The sequence below is a fragment of the Podarcis vaucheri genome, assembly GCF_965113315.1.
Source record: "Podarcis vaucheri genome assembly, chromosome: 1".
In the NCBI taxonomy this organism is placed as follows: Eukaryota; Metazoa; Chordata; class Lepidosauria; order Squamata; family Lacertidae; genus Podarcis; species Podarcis vaucheri.
The window spans coordinates 30777653-30801597 of record NC_138759.1 but is presented as its reverse complement, the minus strand read 5'-3'; the positions used below and the strand labels follow the sequence as shown (position 1 = coordinate 30801597).

The following is a 23945-nucleotide window of genomic DNA, read 5'->3' as shown; positions in this document are numbered from 1 at the left end:
CAAGATTTCCAGGTGGGAGTTGATCATGGTGAGGGTTTGCCAAGCATGCCTTCCTCCTAGCATGTTTCTCCCTTTCGTCCTGAGTTTGAGCGTCTTCAAAACCCATGACACCTTTGGTAAAGGCTGTTCTCCAATTAGAGCGCTCGCAGGCCAGTGTTTCCCAGTTGTTGGTGCTTATACAACATTTTTAAAAATATTTGCCTTGAGAGAGTCTTTGAATCTCTTTTGTTGAGCACTAGAATGAGACCACCAATCTATCAACTAATATTGGAATTCTAAGGAAGAAAATAAGTTGAAGCATTTTGGTCCCCCATCTTGTTTCAAAATGCTATCCAAATGCACAATCTCAGGATCTGTCACACCAAATGGGGTGACAATACTTTGAGAGGTGTCCAAACTGGTGCAGTTTGGAACGGTGTGATTTGTCATCTTAAAGGGACCATGTGCCATATATTTAATTAAGAATGCATACTTGGCAACAATATGGTTGCACAACTACTATCTTAATGAGGCAGATAGCTAACATTGTGGCTGCAGGCATAGATGTACTTTCTCCCTGTGTCTAATGGAGAAAGACTGCTGACCATTGGATAGAGTGGTGGATGTGGGAGACCTATGTAAAGACCTTGCGTAGCCATGGCACCATATGCTCAAATAAATAATATTGTCTGATAGATGATTTTCTATTGCAAACTACCTTGTGTATTTTTAATTGGACCATTCAATCAGCACAAGCTTTTCAGCATGCCAGTCAGAATGATTCCCCATCCCTCCTTGCACTGTTCTGGGGGTTCTCCTAACTCCCCCCCCCAGCCCATTTTAGAGGGTGCGAGGGGGAGGAGAGGGAGAAAAGCCCCATTGCAAAAGTCCTTGCTCAGGCTTCCGCTAGCAGCACTAGTTAGTTGGATCCCACCCCTGATGTTTAAAGCCTTGCTAATCCTTTTTATAGCAGCTAAGCAAATAATAGATCATCTATTGGAGAACAGCTGCCAATCTATCACTAGAAGCATAACTAGAAAGAGTCTGGAACATTGCCCTCATGGAAAAATTAACAAAGCAACTTAAAGCTCTAAAAACAAACAAACAAAAAAACCCCAAATATTACTCTGAAGGAACTTGGTATGCTTATTTAAAATATCAGACAAGGCAGTAAGATGACAAATCCACCAGCAACACAGAGATGAACTCCACCACCAACACATAACCTGTTATTTTATTTTATCATATCCTCAATGACTGCAGTTACTCACAAAACAACACGTGGAGTAGATCGTCACTTACCTCACTGATCTTCAACTGCTGGGTCACGGCCTGCCTCAAGCTGGGCCATAAGAGGAGCACTACCACCATGCCAATATATAGTAAAAGATTGAAAAATGGGTCCCCAAATACACGTTTGGGTTAAAAGTGGATCCTAGGTTGAAGATGCCTGACTTGCTTTTTGTGGGTTCAGCATGTGCTGTTGTGAGGGGTGAGGGAGCAACTGGGGATTTATCTTAGATATATTTGTTCTTTTGTAACTATGATGAAAATTCAAAAAAAAAGGTGTGTTGTTGATTTTTAAGTGCAGCCTTCGGTCCCTGAAACAACCCCCCTCCGTTAGTATGATGAAACATTGACATCACTCCTTAGATGTAGTGTGTGTGTACATAAGATTTCTATATGCTTAACAAACCTGTTGAACTTTATTGGTTACACATGAAAACAGGAGCTTTAAACAGTCCCCAATGTAAGGCTCTTATTAACAGCTGTGTGATGAGAGAAAACACATTATTGTCGAGCTTATTTAAATGCTGCTTTTCCAGTCTGTGCTCAAAGTGGCTCACTAGAACAATCAACAAATTAATATCGAGATACAACAGAAATACGTTCTTGAATAGCTCAAACACATTTCGTAAAAGACCGTATTATCTCCACGGTGGCAAACTAGCAAAAAAACATCCCCTCAAATATGTCAGGGAGGAGCCTTAGTAGCTGACGTCAGCCAGGGCACTGCCCTCCCAGGCCAGGTGGAAATGTGTCAGGCAGAGGACCAGTTATTGGGGGAGGATTCATAGCTAGATGGTCTTTCTGCACCTTGATCTGCAGGATGAGATGCAGGAGCAGCATCTGCTACTGGAGTCAGCTAGAGCCTCACCTTCCCAGACCAGCAGGTTTATCTTTCTCCATCACTGCATCTCCAGGCTGATAGAAGCCTGCATGCCAGGCTGCTGCTAAATAAAGGCCCATAAACCCTGCAAGGAAAAAAGGCAGAAACTCCCAAATCGCTCATGATTCTGCCAGAGGATAATTCTCTCTCTTTTTTTTACTCCCTTTGTTATGCAGTGCGCCAAGTGCTGTGTGAGTCAAGGCACCGGTGGTGGATCGTGCTTCTGAGCACTCGGTCTGGTTCTCAACAGAAATGGCATTGTGTTCTAGCAGCTGTAATCTGCGTGGTGTTTAGCTGTTACGCCAGGAGCAGCCACAAGGGGGAAGGAGCAGATCAGAAATGGCAAAAGGGATCATCCAGAAGGGAGGCTTTTCAAAGCACGAGATGGGCCACCTTATGATCTTTTCCAAACCGGGTTTCATGGCTGCCATATTGGGCCAGGAGATGTGATATGGCCCTATTTCCACCTTGTATCCTATAACAAACACGACTGATATATGCCTCCTCTTTGTTTATCTTGAATAAAAATTTGGGCTGACAGGCCCAAATAGAACAATATCCTCCTTGCATGATGGCGTTCAAGAAAGGCTACAGGCTTGAGTGGTTCCTGGACAAAATGCCCCTTTAGGCTTTCCTGGCACTTGTAACATTAGCAACAATTCAAAGGTGACCAGGTGTGGCCATTTTAATTTCCCATAATGCCCAGAGCACCTGACATGGCGCCCCTCCAAGGGCATTATGGGAAAGTTAACTGCAGGCTCAAGACACAATTGATAAAGAGGGGCTGGAACTGGACCCTGGAGTCTAGCAGCTGTCCTTAGGATGCCAGATGCTGACAGCAGGCTGTGTGTGTGTATTTTAATAGCTGGTTCTCTCGCATTTCTTCTTTGGACACCCTGAAACACACAGCAGCCCGTGCGCTTTTGTTCTACTGTCTCTGCTGGGGGACCCGCCATGCTCCTTCTGGGGTAGTTTGTTGTCATTGGCCCAGACCATGCACTCAGCTCTCACCTGTGGCTCCTAGTCAACATGCAGCAGTGGCCACACCCCAGAACTGGCTTTGACTGATCAGTTAAACAAGGTGAGAGTAGCCAATAGGTCTTTAAACCCCTGGTGAGTTAGGGACTTCCCCTGCCCATGAAGACAGGCTCCAGCAGATTGAACAGGCGACACCAATAGTGGGTGCAATGGTCAAAGAAGCGGTTTCTGCACGTGCTGTTGAGGGAAATGAGGGGCAGATAGCCCATCCAGGAGAAGGAAAACTCTGATCCTAAAACTCCGCTACCTTGCGGGACATCTTTGAGAGAAGAAAAGGCTAAGGAGTAAACCCTACTCAAATCTGGAGTTCCTAAAATGATTGGATTGCGCCTTGTATGCCTCCTTCCTGCAACTCCTGCAGCCAAGCTGATGCTAAGTGTATTGCTCTACTTTCCTTTGAAAGGGGCCGAAAAGGGCGCAGGGGGTGGTCCTTGTCATCTGGGCAGCACAGAATCTTCCAACACACTGCCCAGGCTTAGACCCCAGGGAGGTCACTTTTGCCACCAGCTTCTTGGGTCTGCTGTGTCTGCAACAAGTGGTCCCCTCCAGCTGTGTCATCTTTGTTTTGTTTTCATTACTCTGGTCAATGCTCACTCTCATTCCTTGGCTTAAGAGGCCCAATGTGAGGAAGTTTGACTTTTGCCATATTCACAACATACATTTAAAGCACCACGATACGACTTTAAATAGTCACGGCTTTCGCTTAAGAATTCTAGCTTTCACTTGTTAAAGGTGCTGGGAGTTGTTAGGAGACCCCATTCCCCTCTCAGACCGGTAATTCCTAGAGTCCCCTGGGAAGAGGAACTGACATTAAACCTCTCCTATTATCTATTGTGACCCCACTCCCTGCACTACTGCATTTAGAAAGCTGCAATCAGATGTACCTCAAGTTGGGCAGAGTCAATAGGTAGAGCTTGTTTCCTTTAAGGCTCCCTATTTTTCGAGAACTGTGGGAAAAGGATTGGAAATGATAATAGTAGTAATAATAAATACTAATTAGTCACTTTATGGTCCAGCTTAAAGCGACTAATTAGTATTTATTATTACTACTATTATAAAGCTGGACCATAAAGAAGGCTGATCGCCGAAGAATTGATGCTTTTGAATTCTGGTGCTGGAGGAGACTCTTGAGAGTCCCATGGACTGCAAGAAGATCAAATGCATCCATTCTAAAGGAAATCAGCCCTGAGTGCTCACTGGAAGGACAGATCGTGAAGCTGAGGCTCCAATACTTTGGCCACCTCATGAGAAGAGAAGACTCCCTGGAAAGGCCCTGATGTTGGGAAAGATGGAGGGCACAAGGAGAAGGGGACGACAGAGGACGAGATGGTTGGACAGTGTTCTCGAAGCTACAAACATGAGTCTGACCAAACTGCGGGAGGCAATGGAAGACAGAAGTGCCTGGCGTGCTCTGGCCCATGGGGTCACGAAGAGTCGGACACGACTAAATGACTAAACAACAACAATAACAATTAGTCGCTTTCCTCACAAAAGCAGCCCAAAGTGACTTAAACACTGAAACAATTACAACAAGCACAACTGATCAAAACCTAAAAAACACATCTGTATAAATAAAAGACATGTCCTGCCCCGCTAAAAGAGACTACAAGTTCCTGAAATCCTTCAAAGTGAGGACCAAAAGCCTGGCACCTAAAAATAGATTTAGTTGGTGCCAGTCATGCCTCCCTGGGGACAGAATTCTACAAGTGAGGGACCACTACTGAAAAGGCCCTCTGACCCTTCCTATAGGGAACAGCAGTCCTTGAGGTATTGGGGTTCACAAAATTTATGTTAACACCAGCACTCTGAACTGAGTCTAGAAACTAAACTGGCTCCAGGCAGAACCTGTTAAATAGTCTGAGGGGAAAACAACCCGAAGAGGTCAAAAAGACTGGCAAACAGACTTAAACAGAATCTAAGGGCTCATCCAGACTTCTTTTTGCACCATGCTTTTCAGTCACAGGCCTCCACTTTAATGCCGCATGTCCAAGTTGTCTTTTTATTTTATTTTAGCTCTGGCACTTTCCCTGAAAAAAAAAAAAAATTACCGCTGCACTGGAGCAAATGGCAACCCACAGAAAACCCAATTTGCTCCGTTTGCTCCAATTCAAACAACTTGGCTGAAGGAATTGAGGGAATGCTTATCAAATTTGCAGATGGCAACAAACTGGGAGGGGTAGCTTCACCTTCAAAGGTGCACTCCTCCATTGTCTCCCAAGGCGGACGGATGCCAAGAACGTACTGTACTCTCCTCTCTTTGTACTGTGCTGACTATATGTAACCCAGAAACATGGCATGAAGAATGAGTCTGGCTCCTAGATTCACTTCTGTGTGCTGAATCTTCCATCATTTAAAAATCAATAACCATCTCCAATACTCATCAGTTGGCTCTTCTGAGCCTCATTATGGCTGTAATGTGCCACAGCAAACTATAGTTTGTTTTTCCCTCTTTCCTGTAATCAACAGGACCTTTCTGTTAATGAGAAAAAAGTTCCTTATCTCTTCCTCAAGCACCTAACAAAGAAAGGAATGGATGCTTAGCAGACTTCCTTGGGAAACCAGACTCCCAGGAGCCTTGCTACAGCACACTACTTCTCTCAATCTCCTTCGGAAAATGCAAAGCAGGAATTTCTCAGGTAATTCAAGGTGCTTAATAAGACAGCACTGAATAGTGGTGTTGAGTAGTTCCACATTTTCTCTGTCACCCAATGGCATTTCTCCGTGTTCTCCATGCAGAGGACCTACCACTTGCTTGTTCTTCTTACATCGGACATAACCGAAGAAACCTTTTATTATTATTTCTAACCTGTCTTGCAAGCCTGAGCTCATTCTGAGCTTTAGCCAGCCTGACTTTCCCCCTGCAGCTGTTGGCTACTCATGTATACTCCTCCTTTGTGATTTCCTTTTTCTTCCATTTCTTATACATGGCCTTCTTAATTCTCAACTCAACTGTAAGCTCCTTATGCAGCCACACCGGTTTCCTTACATGCCTCCCACTTTTCTTTCTTGTTGGTACTGTATGCATCTGGGTCTTCAATATTTCTCTTTTTAGAAATTCCCATCCTTCTTGGATTCCCTTCTCATTGAGTATTTCTGACCACGGGATCACACCCAGTAGTTCCTTCAGCTTTTCAAAATTGGCCTTCTTAAAGTCCAGTGTGTGTGTCCGACTACACTCAGTTTTCCCTTGCCTCTGTATCCTGTAACCCAGGATAATATGATCACTTCCACCCAGGTTTCCAGGCACTTCCACCTCATTAATCAGTTCCTCCCTATTGGTGAGGACCAGGTCAAAGATAGATGATCCCCTTGTTGGTTCTTCCACCTTCTGGGAAATGAAATTGGAGGAATTTGTCAGACCTTACACTCTTGGCAGTCCCAACAGCAATCAGGGAAGTTGAAGTTCCCCATGATTACTATTTTTCTCCTTTTCAAATGTTTGATAATCTGCTCTAATAAGGCATCATCCAAGGCTTCAGTCTGGCTTGGCAGTCTATAGCAGACACCCATAGTAAGGGCACTGTTGTTTCTCTCTCCTACAATATTTACCCATATTCTCTCAATCTGCTTTTCATGCTCCAATCATGGATTCCTTCACAAGCATACACATCCTTTATATACAATGTTACTCCTCCTCCCTTCCTGTTTGGTCTATTCCCTTTGAACAGGCTATACCCCACAATTCCTACATTCCAGGCATGAGTCTCATCTCACCAGGTTTCAGTCATGCTTATAAGGTCGTATTTGCCATCCTGTATTAAAAGCTCCAGTTTATCTTGTTTCTTTCCCATACTCTGTGCATTTGTGTAGAGACAACTGAAGCCATAAGTTGTTCTCTGCAGCTACTTCCTTCCTGCAGTTTCTTGCCCTTTAGCAGGTTTCTGGAGCACCACCTCAGTTTCCTGTGCATCAATGAAGCTATTACCCCAGTGCCAGGTGCTCTTTTGTTGTTCGTATAGTTTTCTACCTCCCCCTCAGGATCTAGTTTAAAGCTCTTTTGATCAGATTCTCAAGACTCTTGGCAAACGCATTCTTGCCAACTGCTGAGGTGCAGCCCATCTCTCGCCAGAAATGCTACCTCAAAGAAGCAGAGGTATCTTCAGATGCAGTACTAACAACAAATAGGTGACTGTACTATTAAAATGTTGGTTTTAAATAACCATGTATTTAATCAAGGAGTAGTAACAGAGTTTAGAACAAATGGCTGGCACATCTTAACTGCTATCAATTAGGATATGCTTATTAATGTATCCAAGGGAAAGTCCCCCCAACCCCAACACAATGGGATAATTATATTGACCTACAACAATTTTTCTGGGCTAGTGGTACAAAAGATTAATTGGGGATGGGGAAAAACATTTTTGTAAACAACTTAGAGGTTTTCTTACAATTAAATGGTATATAGGTAAAGGGACCCCTGAATGTTAGGTCCAGTCGCGAATGACTCTGGGGTTGCAGCGCTCATCTCGCTTTACTGGCCGAGGGACTACAGCTTCCGGGTCATGTGGCCAGCATGACTAAACCGCTTCTGGTGAACCAGAGCAGCGCACGAAAACACCATTTACCTTCCCACCGGAGTGGTACCTATTTATCTACTTGCACTTTGACGTGCTTTCAAACTGCTAGGTTGGCAGAAGCAGGGACCGAGCAACAGGAGCTCACCACGTCACAGGGATTTGAACCGCTGACCTTATAATCGGCAAGCCCTAGGCTCTGTGGTTTAGACCACAGCGCCACTCATGCTGTGTGTGTGTGTGTGTGCGCACACACACACACACACACACACACACACACTGTTTGTTAAATAAAATGATAGGCAGCCACATTGAGCACAATTTAGAATGTCCTGGGATTAGCTGACCTGCACTAATTGACAGCAGGCAGCCAACCTCTCTTAAGGTAAACCTAAACACCCCCCTTCTTTCCACAACAAGCAGAAGCAGACGTGGCCATCTCAGGTACATACTTTATATGGGAGATCTGTGAGCTACTGTACATATTAGTTTTATAAGTATAAAGCCCAAACATTTTAACAGTGTAACCCTATGCATGCTTACACAGAAGAAAGCTTAAGTATTCCCCTGGAAATGCTAAGAGTGAACACAACAAGCATGTCAGAGAGTCATGACTGGATGCAGCTCCCAGCTGCATTTGCTGGCAAATGTTGGCTGTTCTGAGTCTCAATGTGAAAGAGAATTCTGTTCTTCATTTGTGTACCCTCGCATGTTATATCAGAAAAACTAATTTATTAATATCATTCCATATTGAATGTCTGCACAGAAAAGACTTTGAACCATTAATGAAATGCAAGCCTAACTTCTGAAAACAGGTGCCAGTTGTTTTCTTTTGAAAATCCTGATGCACCACAGGAATGAATACCCAGAGAGATATATGGAGGACTATACCAAACCCACACCATGGTCGAGCATCGCAAAGAAATGTCCAACTTCCTCAGAGTTTAGCCATGTAGAGGTGAACAGATACTCCTTGTTCTGCTGGGGGATATCAGGAACAGCAGAGCTAGACACAGCCTGAAGGAAAAGGTGAGAGTTGCTCAAGGCAGCATGAACAATACTGCAGCATGAACAAAATAACTAAGCAAAAAGGAGGAGGGGAGGAGGAAAAAGAGAGAAACAGCCCTCTAAGACAGATAGGGATCTTTAATTTAAAACAGAGTAAGCTTATTCATGGGGAAAGTGCGACAAAACACCCCTGGGACAGAGCGCTGCACTCTGGCAATTAAAATTGCATTAAAAACCAGATAGGGAAGTCGGAATCCTAAAACAGATGGGCACTGAAGACTGTGTTTCCTTATTTGTTTCAATATATTTACCTTTTGGGCAATAGAGATAGTCGCTGATTAATTTTCTTTCTGGGCGCTTCATCTACAACTTCATTGTTCCTGTTTGTAAAGTCATTCTCTTCTGCTTGCTCCTGAAGGAGGCAGACTGCAAAGATTGCATTATGCAGGCAGCCAAACGGCCTGACGCTGATGGAACAGGGCAGTTTTAGTATTCAGAGACAAGGGGAAGAAAAGGACATATTGAATAGAAAAATCACTACACGGTCCCTAATTATTTTCCTCCGAGAAAGGGAGGTTGTTTTAAATAAAAGCCTCATCCCACCCTCAAAATGAACCCTTGGTATCAGTCAGTAGGTAATAAGCACATTGCAAAGCATACAGCAGGTCTCTCTAGACAACACAGCAGGACTTCAGGCTAGCAGTATGAAGGGATGTACACTGTGCTGCATGCAAAGTGTCTTTGAATGGCCATTTCAGTCTGAACCAAAGTTAAAATTTGGTTTATTATTTATCTGTAACATTCCCTCCTCTGGGTTCCCCTTATGGCCTCCCACCTAGGCAGGAAACAGACCCATACCTGCTTATTTTAGGCATGACCTAGGGTTGCAAAAATCTGAAACTTAACAGCTGCTCCTTTGGCTGGTGCCTCCCTCCAGTCCTAATATCTCACAGTAGCAGTAGCAGCAGCAGCAGCAGCAGCAGTAGTAGTAATCATAATAATAATAATTTATTTATGCATACATACATACCCCGCCCATCTGGCTGGGTTTCCCCAGCCACTCTGGGCAGCTTCCAACAAAAAAATTACAATACAATAAAACATCAGATATTAAAAACTTCCCTAAACAGGGCTGCCTTCAGATGTCTTCTAAAAGATGTCACTTGTAACAGTGAGTAACAAGACAGCTGTAAGTCAGGGAATATATATTATATTCAGATGGTGTTAACCAAAGCACTGGAGTGACATTCTTTAGTTGTGTGACCTTGGGAGAAAGCACAACACTAATAGTCTTTTGGTCTGAGCCATGTACTTTGCCCACAAAGTTCAAAACATTTTGTTACACATCCACTTCGTATGTTGCTGCTCCATATGGCCAGGTTTCAGCTTCCCGAATCAGACCTGTGCTTTTTTATTTCACTGTGCTCCTCATGGTAAGAGCCTACGGAGGAAGCATCCAGGTCTCTCCCTGTCCTGGCTTCAGTTGGGAAGCTCTGACCTTCAGCAAGCACTTGCCTGACAGTCATGTTGACACGGGATGCTTGCAGATACTTGGCACAGACTTGCCAGTCCTCCTGAGAGCAGGGCTCCATAACAGAGTCTTCAGGAAGGTCAGCAGGGAGAGGCAGCTCCAGGCAAGAAGGCAAAGGCTTCCCCTCCAGGTTGGGCAGGATCCTGGGGACTGCGTGGTACAGCAGGCGGCTGAAGCCGGACATGATCATCATGTCCCCGCTGTGCATGAACATGGCCACAGGGGCTTCATCTCGTTTCAGCCCCCCTAACAAAAATATGGATGACTGTCCAAAACTAAACAGAGGAAAAAGAGGGAAGGCAGTTAGTAAAACTGTAGCTATGGGAAGATTTTACCAGCTATTCTCTTCTCAACAGGCAAGGTGGAAGTTCCACTGCAACTTGGCACACATAAAGACCACCTGTGTTGTGCTGTATTTTTTATATTATAATTTACATAATACATATGCACTTTCCAAAGTGTTATCTCATTCAACTCTAAAGCGAACAAACAGCTCCCCACACCCTTCCTCTTATGGTACTTTTAACACGTTTATTAGGGAAAGAGCTGTAGCTCAGTGGCAGAACATCTGCTTTACATTCAGAAGGTCCCAGGTTTGATCCCTGGCATTTCCAGGTTGGTCTGGGAGACACCCCTGCCTGAAATCCTGTATAGCCGCTGCCAGTCAGCACACAATTCTGACCTAGATGGACCTGACTTAATAAATAATAATAATAATGTTGCTAATTATACCCCACCCATCTGGCTTTGTTTCCCCAGCCGCTCTGGGCGGCTTACAGCATACAGTGGTACCCCGGGTTACATACGCTTCAGGTTACAGACTCCGCTAACCCAGAAATAGTGCTTCAGGTTAAGAACTTTGCTTCAGGATGAGAACAGAAATCGTGCAGCGGCAGCAGGAGGCCCCATTAGCTAAAGTGGTGCTTCAGGTTAAGAACAGTTTCAGGTTAAGTACGGACCTCCGGAACGAATTAAGTACTTAACCTGAGGTACCACTGTATATTGAAACATAATCAAACATCAAACATTAAAGGCTTCCCAATACAGGGCAGCCTTCAGATGTCTTCTAAAAGTTATGTAGTTCTTTATCTCCTTGACATCTGAAGGGAGGATGTTTCACAGGGATGGGGCAACTTCCAAAACATATTAGCACCTGAGGCAAATTGCAAAATGGTGTCCTACTCCCTATCATTGAAGAAGGATTAGTGAAGATCTACATCAGAAACGGGGGGGGGGGGGGAGAGACTAAAGATCTACATTGGGATCTGCTGCCGCTGTGGATCCTGCCACCCGAGGCAGTGGCCTCACCTTGTCTCATGTGTGAGCTTGTCCTGTTCTTATATAATGCTCAAAGTTATTCGCAGGGCCAAAGCACACAGGACACCTGACAGCACGTAGCTTGTCCCAGGTGTTATTATTTTCTTTTACAAAACGCAGCCATGAAGGCTTAGTGGGGTGTTTCTCAACTATCTCCCAACTGGTGATTTTTCTGCTAAAATTCCCTCTCGATTCTAACCCCAATAATAGAAATTATATATTGGCACTTTCCCCAATGTAAACAGTAAAGAAAAAGAAGCATTAAGAAGTACTCCTTCCCTGCTTCTTCCACAGAATAGATCTTCTATTTTGGGTTGTAGCCTTCACATGCAGTCTGACCTCAAGTTTACAGAGAAGAAACTCAGGAACAGTGCAGAATGTTGGGATGCACAAAGGTCAATTGACAGGCTAGCCTACAGGGCTGTTATTGGGGGGCGGGATATGGAATCAATGTTTATAAATGAAATAAACAATGGCTCCCATAGACTTCAGCAATCCTACTATTCTGGATCAGTAGTCGGTTGCTGCCCATGATCTTGATCTGCCCTAATTCCCTACACTTCATACTTCCAGAGGCAGGAAGTTTGTGCTCGCCACATGAAACCTGTCATTTGTACACTTTAATCAAGATGCATTAGCTAGAAGATGAAAGGTGTAGGCTGCCTTTTACAAAATGTTTGGGTAGCCTACCAGAAAGATAGAAGCGGTTGAGAATAGTCCAATTCGGACTCATCCACGTGAATTCCCAGAGATGAATCAAAGTGATAGTAGTTGAGGATTCCTGCTTCCGCTTGGAAACGTGGAAAACCACAAGCTTTAGCCACTTGCTCCGAGAGGAAAGCCAAGTCAGATGGAAAAGGCGTGTAGTGGTTGGCTGAATATTTCTGGTGAAGGAGCAAAAGAAAAACAACAAATACGCAAACAGAATTCCAGAAGAACAAAGCCATCCTATGAACAAATCCAGTCGTGACTTAAAGTGAGTTTTAGGTCAATGCCTGGCTGTGTTGGAGCCCACTACCTCCTTTCCAAAGCTGAAATGGGGAGCAGATTAGGCAGCTTCCCCTACTGGAGTTCCAAGTGTAACATCCATTCAAAATGGGCTTTAGAGCCTCAACTGTCACTTCCTCTGCTATTGCCAACAAGAAGCTCAGTTAGTGCTAGCGGTTGCAACAGTGATTTTGTAGTTCAGACCCAGGAACAAAAATCAAGACACTCAGTATATCAGACATGATGATTAATATTTTTCACACAGGGGTGACATAGTCCAGAATCTTTCCCACAAATTCCTAAATACAAACTTCCCTGAACTAGAAACCTCAATATGGTTTGCTAAATGTTTCTGATGAGAAGACTGGGAATAGGTAGATTTCTTATTAAGGCCAGACAATAAGCAGATAAGGCTGCAGGCTCATTTGGTTAAGCATGTCTGCAGCATGCTGATAGACAATTCTTTCTCACTCTACCTCAAGTTTTCAATCTGATTAGAATGTTTTGGCTTCAAATATCTTTAAGAAGCCACGGTGTCTTTAGCAGAAAGCTTGCACAGTGACTTTATGCTTACATTTTCTAACCACTGCAAAAATAAAATCAACAAATATTTGCTCTCATATTATCTTCCTGTTATACATTGCCAAGAGGCTCTGTTGTCCTTGAATACCTTTGTATTCCAGTTATAATGGTAACCCAAAGTCACCCAGCGAAGCTTTTCCAGTAAAGTTTTTGAGGCCCGTTTGCTGGAACTTTTGTTTCTGGAAAGATACAAAAGAAAATTAAAAAAAAATCAATTTCAATTATGAATCTCTGCAAGAGTTTCATACAGAAAGCGAAGTTTCTGATGCAGCTTAATACAATTCTTAACTTTAAAAAAGACTGCCCATAAAGCTTGGTTCTCATTATTACTTGTACAAATGTGAGTGAGTTTTGATCTGTGCTACATTTTCAACAATAGGTTCAATGATAAAAATATAAAGGGAAAAAAATGGGCTGTGAGCTGAAGGGTCGATTAAGGCAATTCACAGAAAGTATTTTGGAAAAGTGAAATGGAACTATGGAAGGGTGAAGAAAAGCTGGATAAGGTGAGTATTTCCAAGACTGGGAAAGATGTCAATTTGTGTAGGAGGCTTAATGGAAAGCTGAGCTGGTCTGACTGGAGGAATTAAAGTTCCATCTTGAAATATCTTTGGATCTAAAGTAACTGAAACCCATTCCATTTTTCTCTTGCAACAATATGGCAGATTGCCTATCAGAATTCATGTAGGATTGCATGTGATAATGATAACAAGATCATGTTTCCCAATCCACAGATAATTGCATGTTCCTGTAACTTGTCATTTCAAATCAATGAAATACTAAGACACGCAACTTGGGGGCCTCTTTTGAGAGCATTTTGATAAATGATAGTGCCAAGTGGCTCAAATTCTTTATTATTATTTATCACTTGTGAAGAACCTAAAATTTTCTAAGCAGTGTACAGATATATTTTTAAAGGGTAGTAGCTGCTGGCAGGCTTAATATCCAATAGATACAATACAAAAGGAAAACAAGACGGGTAGGGTAGAAAAAAGCACACAAATTCAGGCCGCCAATCCTTGAAGTTACATAATCTCAATAGCAGTATCTGATCTGGAAAGCTGGGCCTCCCTATCTTTAAGTGCACAGGAAGAAATCCAACTTGCACCCACTACTACTATCCTTTTTTAACAGAATAAATTATTCTATTTTCTTCCTTAATCTCACCAAAAAGAAATCCAGTTACTTTTGTGCAATAACTTTTAGCACCGCCTGTGACATTGAGATCCATAAGCAGCCCCAAGCTTCCAAGACACAGACAAATTGCACTGAATTTGGCACTTGCAAATTAATTTTCTAAGTGCCTAGAGAAACTATGTTGTAGTTGACCGAGAAACACAAAGTTCATGACATATTTTTAGTAAGCTGCTCGGGTCTTCATATTTTCACGTAGCTTCACAAGCAATTGCTGTCGTGCCTAATATGATATTCCACACTGCTGAGAACAAAGCAGCAGGGAGAACTGCAGGTCAGGATTAAAGAGCACTGGAAGAGCTGGGTGAGTGGGAGGAGAAACAGCAAGTGAGTTTGGAGATCTGGTTGAAGAACACTGACACATCTTGGCAGGGTGCCCCTAATTAAGATGGCAGACAGTGCTGCACAGCAGAACTGAGATGCATCTGCAAAACTTTGAAAACTACAGAAGCTCCAGAGTAGCAAAGAAATGGCTGTAGGTCACAGAGCTATGCGTGGAAAGGTGCAGGGAAGCCTCCAGGTCTCCCGAGTCCACCTACATTGAGTTTTGTGTGTGTGTGCAATTCAATTTGGTATATTCAAACTTACAATGCTTTCTTTCTTTTTTCTTTCCCTCTGTATGTTTTTGGGAGGCTGCCCAGCATGGTTGGGGCAACCCAGTCGGTTGGGTAGGGTTTAAGAAATATGTTGTTTTTGTTGTTGTTGTTGTTGTTGTTATTATGGCATCACTGTCTTCAGTCACTTTGAAATTATCTCCAAAATGAAAGAGAATGGATATTAAAAGTTTGCCAGTGGGATCTGCTTGCAACCACCAGGTCAAGGCAGACACCCAACATCTCTGACCATGGAAAGAGGTCTACACCACATTACCTTAAAAGCAGAAATACACTACAGTGGTACCTCTGGTTGCGAACGGGATCCGTTCCGGAGCTCCGTTCGCAACCTGAAAAGAACGCAACCCGCGTCTGCACAAGCGCGGGTCGCTGCTTCTGTGCATGACACCATTTTGCGCGTCTGCGCATGTGGCGAAACCCGGAAGTAACGCTTTCCGGTACTTCCAGGTTGCCGCGGGACGCAACCTGAAAAAAAATAACCTGAACCAAATGTAACAAGAGGTATGACTGTAGCTTCCAAATATTTATTTATTGGGGTATTTCTAAACCATCAACTTGTTATAAGTCAGTTCAGACATCAAAATCAGAGAACACACCCAAAAGCCCACATTTGGGCAATAAAAAAGACTTTTAAAATAACAACTGAAAAGAAGAGCAAATCACCTGACTTTACCATTTAAGACTTCCCAGGGCAATTACACAGTCACTGTTGAAATCCTTTATCCTGGTGCTGGAGGAAAGTTTTATAGAGGTAAAACTTCAGCATTTAAATTTCATTGCCGGGTCAAATAGAACCGGCAGCCTTTACAAATAACTGGCTCCATGTGCAGATAATGACAAGTTTTAATTACATTACTCTGCAAGTGCATTTCAGCGTCATTTAATCCTTTGGCCCCTTTGCTTGACTGGATGCCCAACTGTAATGTCAAAAACTCAGGTCAAACAACTACAAATAAGGTTAATTCACTGCCATGCTGCAAAAATTGTATCTCCAAAACTGCTTGAGCAGTGCAGCTTCCTCTACTGCTCAGAATAATCAAATATAGTACCAAAAAAAAATCCTCAGAGAAAGAAGTTGAGGTAGAAGAAATGCTCAAGGGAAACGGGGAGAAAGCCTTTCACTTTCTTGGCTAAGTCCAAACTTTCAACTGCTTTCATGATTTTTCTTACCACTCTCCCCATCACTATAAGTAGCTAAAGGTAAAAGGTAAAGGACCCCTGGATTGTTAAGTCCAGTCAAAGGCGACCATGAGGTGTGGCGCTCATCTCGCTTTTCAGGCCGAGGGAACCGGCATTTGTCCCCTGCTCTGACTCACAGCAGGAATTGTTCTAAAGTTGTCTGGTGATAGGGAAGCATATCATCATCATCATCATCATCATATCCTTATACAACCCTAATTTTGACATAGTCACATGTAATAGGGTAAATAAACAGCATAGAGCAGCACAGAGGATCCAGCACTGAGTATAGTTAGCAACCAAGACAAAGCTGTCTTTTGAAAATAGTACACTATGGATAAACATCAATGATTTTTTTTGTGTATTTTTTTTAAAATAGTAAATACCTAGTTTGTTTCAAAGAACAAGTTTGAATCTGAATAGAAATACGTTAGCTCCTTGGATAATCTTAAATGGAACCAAAGACAATACCAGACACATAATACACAGTTAAGAGACTTTATTACTTATAAACATATTTATATATAACTATTCATTAAAAAATCAGAGCAGTTAAAACAATTGTGCATACAAAATACAATAAAAAATTAAAAAGTTGAAATCAGAAATCAGCTAATTATTGTGGATATGCTCTCAACTGTCTGAATAACCCTGACAGAATAGAAGCTTTCAGCAGGTATTTGAAAGCTGAAACAGCAGGTGCCTGCAGTATCTACTGGCAGAGTATTCCACAATACTGGGCTGATGACACTAAAGGCTTGAATTCATGATGTTGTTGAATGAGCCAACTCTGGGAGTGACCAATGGCACTCATACAGATGGGGTCAGTGATTATTGAACTGGGATATAAAGGAGATACAGTGGTACCTTAGGTTAAGTACTTAATTCATTCTGGAGGTCCGTACTTAACCTGAAACTGTTCTTAACCTGAAGCACCACTTTAGCTAATGGGGCCTCCCGCTGCCGCCGCACCGCTGGAGCATGATTTCTGTTCTCATCCTGAAGCAAAGTTCTTAACCTGAAGCACTATTTCTGGGTTAGCGGAGTCTGTAACTTGAAGCGTATGTAACCTGAAGCATATGTAACCCGAGATACCACTGTATGTAAATGACCTTTTATCAAATTGCCTTGGGATTATTTGGAACCAGGACATACCGCAACTGATGCTGACTCTTCCCCCACAGATCAGTGGTTTCCGTAGAAGACATGTGCATATCCAAATTGCACACATTAGGCTTCTGGGTGTACGTCTTCAGGCACTGCTTCACCCAGTGACGCTGGCAGCCCGGAAGGAAGGGATCTGGGATAAATATAAACCCTAGACAAAAATGAAGGTGGATGGGGAAGAGATTGTTAGGGCCTCTATACATGTGAGCACTGAAAAGAACACTGAGAAACAGCAGGAACACAGAGCGTACAAGTTTACAACCTATGTCCTTCAGAAACAATACAGGTTGCTACAAACTGTTCTCCCAACTAAATTTGGATCATATAAAATTTATATCATAAATAATGAGAGAAGCAAACACCACATCAAAAAAGTCCTCCCCTGCCCCTCGCTTGTCATACAAACACACTCACCTGGATAGTTTTTGAGGCCATAGGCTTTCCATTGATTAACTGGACGCAGTCCTGCTCTGTAAGCATCATGATCACTTACTGAGGAAAAACTCAGGGGAGAGCTGACAATCTGGTGGCGGAAAATTGAATATGAGACACCTGAAACATGACCCACAGAACCTGGCTGAATTTTATTAGCCAGTAGGAGTTGTGCCCATCACCAACCCTACTCTGCCCCTTGAAAGGAACTGAGTCTTGACTGTGATGTCAATACGTTTCAGAGAGGCTAAGTTCATCTACAAAAATAAGCCCCAAACTTCCTTCTTAGCTCAGAGTTGAGGGTGCCTTGTCCCTTACTAAGCTGCCTGACGGATCTCTCCAGGGCCTTTTCCCAACAAGAGCAGAGAAACCAGCTAGATCTTGTGCTGAGTTTGGACATGCTCAGAAAACACCTTGATATTTCTCAAAGTCAGCCTTCAAAAAGAGCAGCTGAGGGGAGGAAGAACCTTGCCAGTTTAAATATTCTGTGGAGAAGGCAAGTTTATACTAAAAGTTCACTAAAATATTTTAATTGCCAGCAGAGTTCATTGGATACTGTTACCTTTAAATTCAATGGGTTATCAAAGTAAGTCAATGGGGACAATGAAGCAAAAATTAATAGTGTTTTTCTGAAATAAGTGGGCCTGATGTTAGTTGTACTGGGGCTGTTTGCTGGACTGTGCCTACTACCTTTTAGAGTCAGTTACTATAGCTTTAAAATGGAAATAGTAAACCCAGGAAATTGAACTTACACTCAAATTTTCCCATTGATGCATACCTATCGCACTGATTCGTGATGCTTCCTGAAATCGACCAGGTTGTAAAATACCTGAGTCAGAGGCATGTGCTATATTTAGAATTTCAGCTCTTCAAAGCAATATAGTATTTGTTTTCATTACAGGGGAACTGTCAGATAGACAATAAAGCAGCAGTTGCTTCTCTGGACCTATGATGGTTTTTGTGGCACATTTTATTTCTTGATTCAGTAGGTTGTGAAACCTGAAGTCACAGCATTCTGACAAACAGCTCACTTTTCTGTCTGCACCATAATCCCAACATTATGTACGATTATGGCTATTAACACAGGGATTGCTAGTGCTAGAAAGCCACAACATTTTATAGCCTGTGGCAGAGTAGAATCCCAAATTCAATTGGGATAATGCATTAGTTTCCAACTATGGTGGATATGTGATTTTAATTGAAATTACAAACGATGCTGAAGAAATAAGAGGGTAATCATAATTATGCAATCTTGAGGTCTGAAGAGCTTCTTTCTGTGACAGAAATTCTCCTTGGTAGGGCTGTAATTATACAGCACTCATTACAGTATTAACTGAGGACCAGTAAACCTGTCTAAGCACTGGTGCTAGTCGGAAGTTGTTAATACCTAGTAGTCACTTTTAATATGTTATTCTTAATGAAATAAAAAGGGATCTTTTGTTACTGAAGACAGTGTTAATCCTCTGTCACCCTGAAAATGTCACCTTTATTGTTAATTTTCTCTTCAGTAGTTAATTTCCTGCAACAGTCAGAAGATAATGGGATGAGGTGGGTAAGAAGCAATAGGCAAGACAGAATCTTCCTTTCTGCAACATGTCTGATAATAATGCAAAGAGGCTTAAAAAAAAAAGACAGGGAAGAGACAGAACACACAGTGGAGAACTAACTAGTAAAACGCATAACACAGTGAGCACACCTATGCAGTTTCCTTACAAGGGTACACGGAACTTTTGTGACATGTCACCAGTGTTTAAAGCCCATTGATAAAAAAAATCAAGCACAGAGAAGAACAAATGTAATTTGTATATTTGCCACAGACAAGGATGATGATAATCAGAGGCACTGTGGATGTACCAAACAAGTGAGTGGGCCATGATACAGGTCTCTCCTTTCAGCTTTAAAGAACAATCGAAGGGATAAGAAATCTACATTAAAAACGTTCAACAGCAGTATTCCAAAATTAGGACAATTGTCTATGCATTCTTATACAGTCTATTAGGGTGCCCTCAAACTATTTGCAAAAGCAAATTCAACAACAGGAGACATTAACAGAGAACAACGATCACAACATCTAGGCTTCTGGCAACTGAGTCTGCTCTAGGACACCAAGAGGATGATGGGGGGCAATGAGTTCCAAAGAAATTTTTGTCTATATCAGAGGTTGTCAACCTGGTCCCTACCGAGTGGGCGTTTCAGGATTCTAGGTGGGCGGTAGAGGGTTCTACGGCACAAGCTGAATCCTCCTTCCATTGAGCACTGGTGGGCGGTCAGGAAACTTTACCATCAAGAAAGATGCATTAGTGGGCGGTAGGTATAAAAAGATTGACTACCCCTGGTCTATATAAAGAGTTTTTAATAAGTTTCATGTTGTTTTCAATAAGCACTGTATAAATCTAGCATTTAAAAAAGAGCTAATCATTTCAGATTCCTCTTTTTATGCAGTTTCATACAATTTATATCACATTCCCCTTAACCACTTTTATCAAACTTTAACTCCGTTGCCCTGATCCAATGAGGGAAATCCCTGTGAAAAAGAAAGCTTCCATTCATAGACCAGCTGATATGGATGCAGAAATGTTTTTGGATGTGCACTCTATTTGCAGGGTAATGCTCATCTGGGCACCACTAAATTTGGCTGAGTCTTTTAGTGTGCACAGAAATTTGCATATTCATCTAGATTTCTGACAACTTGTTGCCCATAATTATCACTACTTCTCCACTGTCATGTGTATAGACTGCCAATTATTTTTCAAGACAATGGCTAAGGCACTGTGACCAGCAAAAAGATTACCCTATTATTTATTTCATAAAATGTATATGCCACTTGATTGTTAAAAAACCATGAAGCCTTAAGTACCAAGTAGGTGACTGTAACTTTAGTTTTCAGAGGCAAGAACCTAAGCTCAGATAAGATGCATATTAAAATTGCCTTGAGGCTCATACAAAAGACAAATCACATATTTAAACAAATAAATAGTCTTTAAAGGATTTAGACTTAAGAACCCAAAGCAGAACTAGCTAAAGGGAGAGATATTCAGAGAAAAACCAGAATGCCCTCCCCACCCCACTAGTTTTCTACCTAATTGCAGCAACAGTCATATAAAAAAAATCTCGACATCGTACTGTATGTAACATATAGTTTTGACGCAGATGATTAACAAGTAGAAAAATGTTCAAACATGGATATGACTTCATTTATTATGTGGTGCCATAGTGGTAGAACATTTGTTACACATCTTCAGGCTGCTTCTCAAATGAGGCGTTCACAAAGTAAAGGAAGGATTGAACTCTGATTAATAAGAATACACACAGAGGCTTGAACCAGCAAGACTCTGGGAAGGGTGCGCATAATAATCTCTCTCTGTCTGCCTCCAGCCCAGGTCGTTTTATTCACAAAAGAACTTTTACAGAGTGTTTGTAAGAACCAATCAGATTTCTTCTGAGCATTTCAACAAACCCACATGGGAACAAAGTTAAACTACCAAAACTAATTAGGCATTGGGTAAACAAAGAACAGAACTACAAAGGAGAGCATTTGGCAACCCCAGGAGGTGATAAACAAGCAATATACATGATAAGGGGGATGGCCAGGAGGACAGCGATCATTATCCTCTTCATGTGAGATCTGTTTCCTAACATATCAGAAAGCTACATCAAAGAAACTTGCCCACTATCTTTGATGACCCAGGATGCCTGCCTGGCGAAGCAACTGGTAGTGTACGTGACTTGTCAGTCAAGAGAGATGGACAGTAGAGGAAATGGCCAGAGATGCAGAGGGTTGTGGGATTTGGTCAGAAATTATTGTCAATGTATCAAACCCAGTCAACACAAGGCATTCATCGTGGACACAATGGCTTGATGCATATTTTATAATTCCTCATAGTAATCCCACCTGACCCCACACTCTGGATATTTGCACTCCTACATCTCACCATTTTTTATTTATTTAAATTTTTTATTTGTTTTGTTTTTTTTGTAAGAAAAGTTTAAGATGGTAGAGGTTAAGGTAGCAGGAGTACTGTGTTCTCTTCATTTTCATGTATGTGTTCTTATATCACAGAAAGATGTCTAGGACATTCCTAAAGGAGAGCTCAACAACCTTTGCCTATTCTTTTCTAAAACTGAGCAACTAGGCAGGACCCATGTCAGTCTGTTGAGGCAGCATTGAGCATCAGATAAATTTGCGGGAATGTAATTATAACTTCTTTGATTACACATGAAAAACCAGCTATCTGGTAAGCACACATGAGCATAATTTAAAGTAATCTGCTGAACATGTGAACAATTCCAAGTTGGCCTTCCTGTGTCCAGACAGAAAGTTGCTTTCTTACTGCAGTTCACAATCTGAGCACAAGAGGTGTCTGGCAGTGCTGCAACTCTAGGTGTGTATAATGATATTGTATCCAGAGGTAATTTTCTCAAAGAGCTTTATGAAATTAGCAGGCTGAAAGTCTAACCCCATTTACCTGGGAGTAAGCCTCACTGAACTCAATGGGACATACTGTGGTACTTCGGGTTAAGAACTTAATTCATTACGGAGGTCTGTTCTTAACCTGAAACTGTTCTTAACCTGAGTCACCACTTTAGCTAATGGGGCCTCCCACTGCTGCCGTGCCGCCACCGCACAATTTCTGTTCTCATCCTGAAGCAAAGTTCTTAACCCGAGGTACTATTTCTGGATTAGCAGAGTCTGTAACCTGAAGCGTCTGTAACCTGAGGTACCACTGTACTTCTGACTGTAACCATTTCCCTTCAGTGGAAAAGATTAGAATGCTGGTGACAGATCAGTAAACTGTAGCAAGCTGTGAGATGCTAATCTTTTGAAAATGCCATGAATATCAATAAATGTATCTTTGCTTGTGCAGCAAAAAATTTCATGAGATGCCCTTCTTTCAATTCTGCCACCCTCACAGGCATGCTTGGTGGGGACATGGGGGAGGCCTTCTTGGTGACTGTTCCCAGGCTGGAACTCCCTTAACTAGAGGGGCTAGACTGGCTCCCTCATTATCCTTCTGCCAAAAAGTGAAGAATGTAATCTTCTGGTGGGTTTGGGGGAGCTAACTGTTCTTAAGGAAAGGGCTTTTAGTAGTGCTGCACTGTTTTTTTTCTTTACTAGATTTGTTTTCATATGATTCTAATTCTCTTATAGTTAAAGCAAACATGGATAAAAAACAGAAAGCTAAAAGCATATGAAAGATAATAGTTGAAAAGTAATTGAACTATTATCTTTTATATGCTTTTATCCACGTTTGCTTCAATTTTTATGACCTACTTTTCTGGGAGAAAAGTTGGGATATAAACGAACAAACAAATCATCAGTATTTGTAAACTATTATAATAGACATTCATTTCTCTAGCTGCCCGCAACCGTTCATGAGGATTCAGTTTACCACTCTCCTTCACCCCTTTCACCAACAATCCCAAAAGCACACAGCAATCAGAAACGGAGGATCATTTTGTGGAAAAGCCACACTTCGGTAATACTGCGCACTGCCTTGAAGACTAAACGTTCCAGATTTAACCGCTGGCATCTCTCTTATGGCTGGTTAAAAGGCTGACAGTTTAGATTTTTCATATATGTTAATTCATGCGCCTTATACAAAAAAAAAAAAAAAGCAGAATCCTGTATTGCTTCAGACTGCACGTGTGTGAATTATATTTTTGAATGCTTGGGGCTGCTTGCATGCAGCGATATGCTGTACTAGTGTCTTTTAAAAATTAAAATTAAAAATCGACACTCTCCCTACCTGAGGAATTCCACACCTGAATGTTAGGGGTTAGGCCAGCCGCCCACATGTTGTGGGCGGCTGGCCTAACCCCCCCCCCCAATAACTTCAGTTCTGCCACAAGAGGAGCCTTCCCACCTCCATCCGGCATTCCTGCTCAGCTGCAAATACAGAGGCAAAATCTGTTCGGGGGATGGAGGACAGAAGGTTCCCCCCCCTCGGGGGGGGGGCGGCGGCACGTGCAAGAACCCGGAAGGGGCAGCTGTCACCATGGAGACAAGAGCGTGCGTTGGCGGTGTGGTAGGGCACTACCGTCCGGTTTACCTGCCGCGCCGCTGGCTTCGAGAAATCAATGGCCCCAGAAGGGCCCGAGCCCTCCCACCGCCGGTAGAAGCGAAAGAGCCGGCGGAAAGCGTCCTCGCCACCCTCCCGCGCGGAGACGGCGCCCGCCGCCATCTTAGCGCCGGGAGTGACCTTGCTCGCGCTCAGCGGAAAGGGCAAGAGCGC

General features: G+C 42.6%; 1 protein-coding gene across 2 annotated transcripts; it reads right to left on the bottom strand.

Annotated features, from left to right (window-relative positions):
• Window positions 1–1663: 1663 nt before the first annotated feature.
• On the bottom strand, window positions 1664–23896 carry ALKBH1 (alkB homolog 1, histone H2A dioxygenase). Of its 2 annotated transcripts, none has more exons than XM_082234003.1 (7): window positions 23763–23896; window positions 17695–17803; window positions 17269–17431; window positions 13215–13305; window positions 12248–12441; window positions 8602–10515; window positions 1664–2234 (listed from the first exon to the last, which is right to left on the bottom strand). In XM_082234003.1, the coding sequence occupies exons 1-6, from the start codon at window positions 23892–23894 to the stop codon at window positions 10092–10094; spliced, it is 1113 nt and encodes a 370-aa protein (XP_082090129.1). In that variant the 5' UTR covers window positions 23895–23896; the 3' UTR covers window positions 1664–2234; window positions 8602–10091. The 2 variants fall into 2 exon arrangements, with proteins under 2 accessions (XP_082090129.1, XP_082090130.1); XM_082234004.1 differs by having other exon boundaries at window positions 9021–10515.
• Between the last annotated feature and the right edge of the window lie 49 nt (window positions 23897–23945).

Bases quoted from the DNA above. Each gene is read 5' to 3' on its own strand.
- ALKBH1 (XM_082234003.1), bottom strand. From the start codon at position 23,894: ATGGCGGCGGGCGCCGTCTCCGCGCGGGAGGGTGGCGAGGACGCTTTC. The intron at 13,306-17,268 runs GTATGTCCTGGT...GTATCTTTCCAG, and splicing joins AAGAGTCAGCATCAGTTGCG to AAACAAAAGTTCCAGCAAAC. The intron at 12,442-13,214 runs GTATTCAAGGAC...CTCCTTCACCAG, and splicing joins ATTATAACTGGAATACAAAG to AAATATTCAGCCAACCACTA.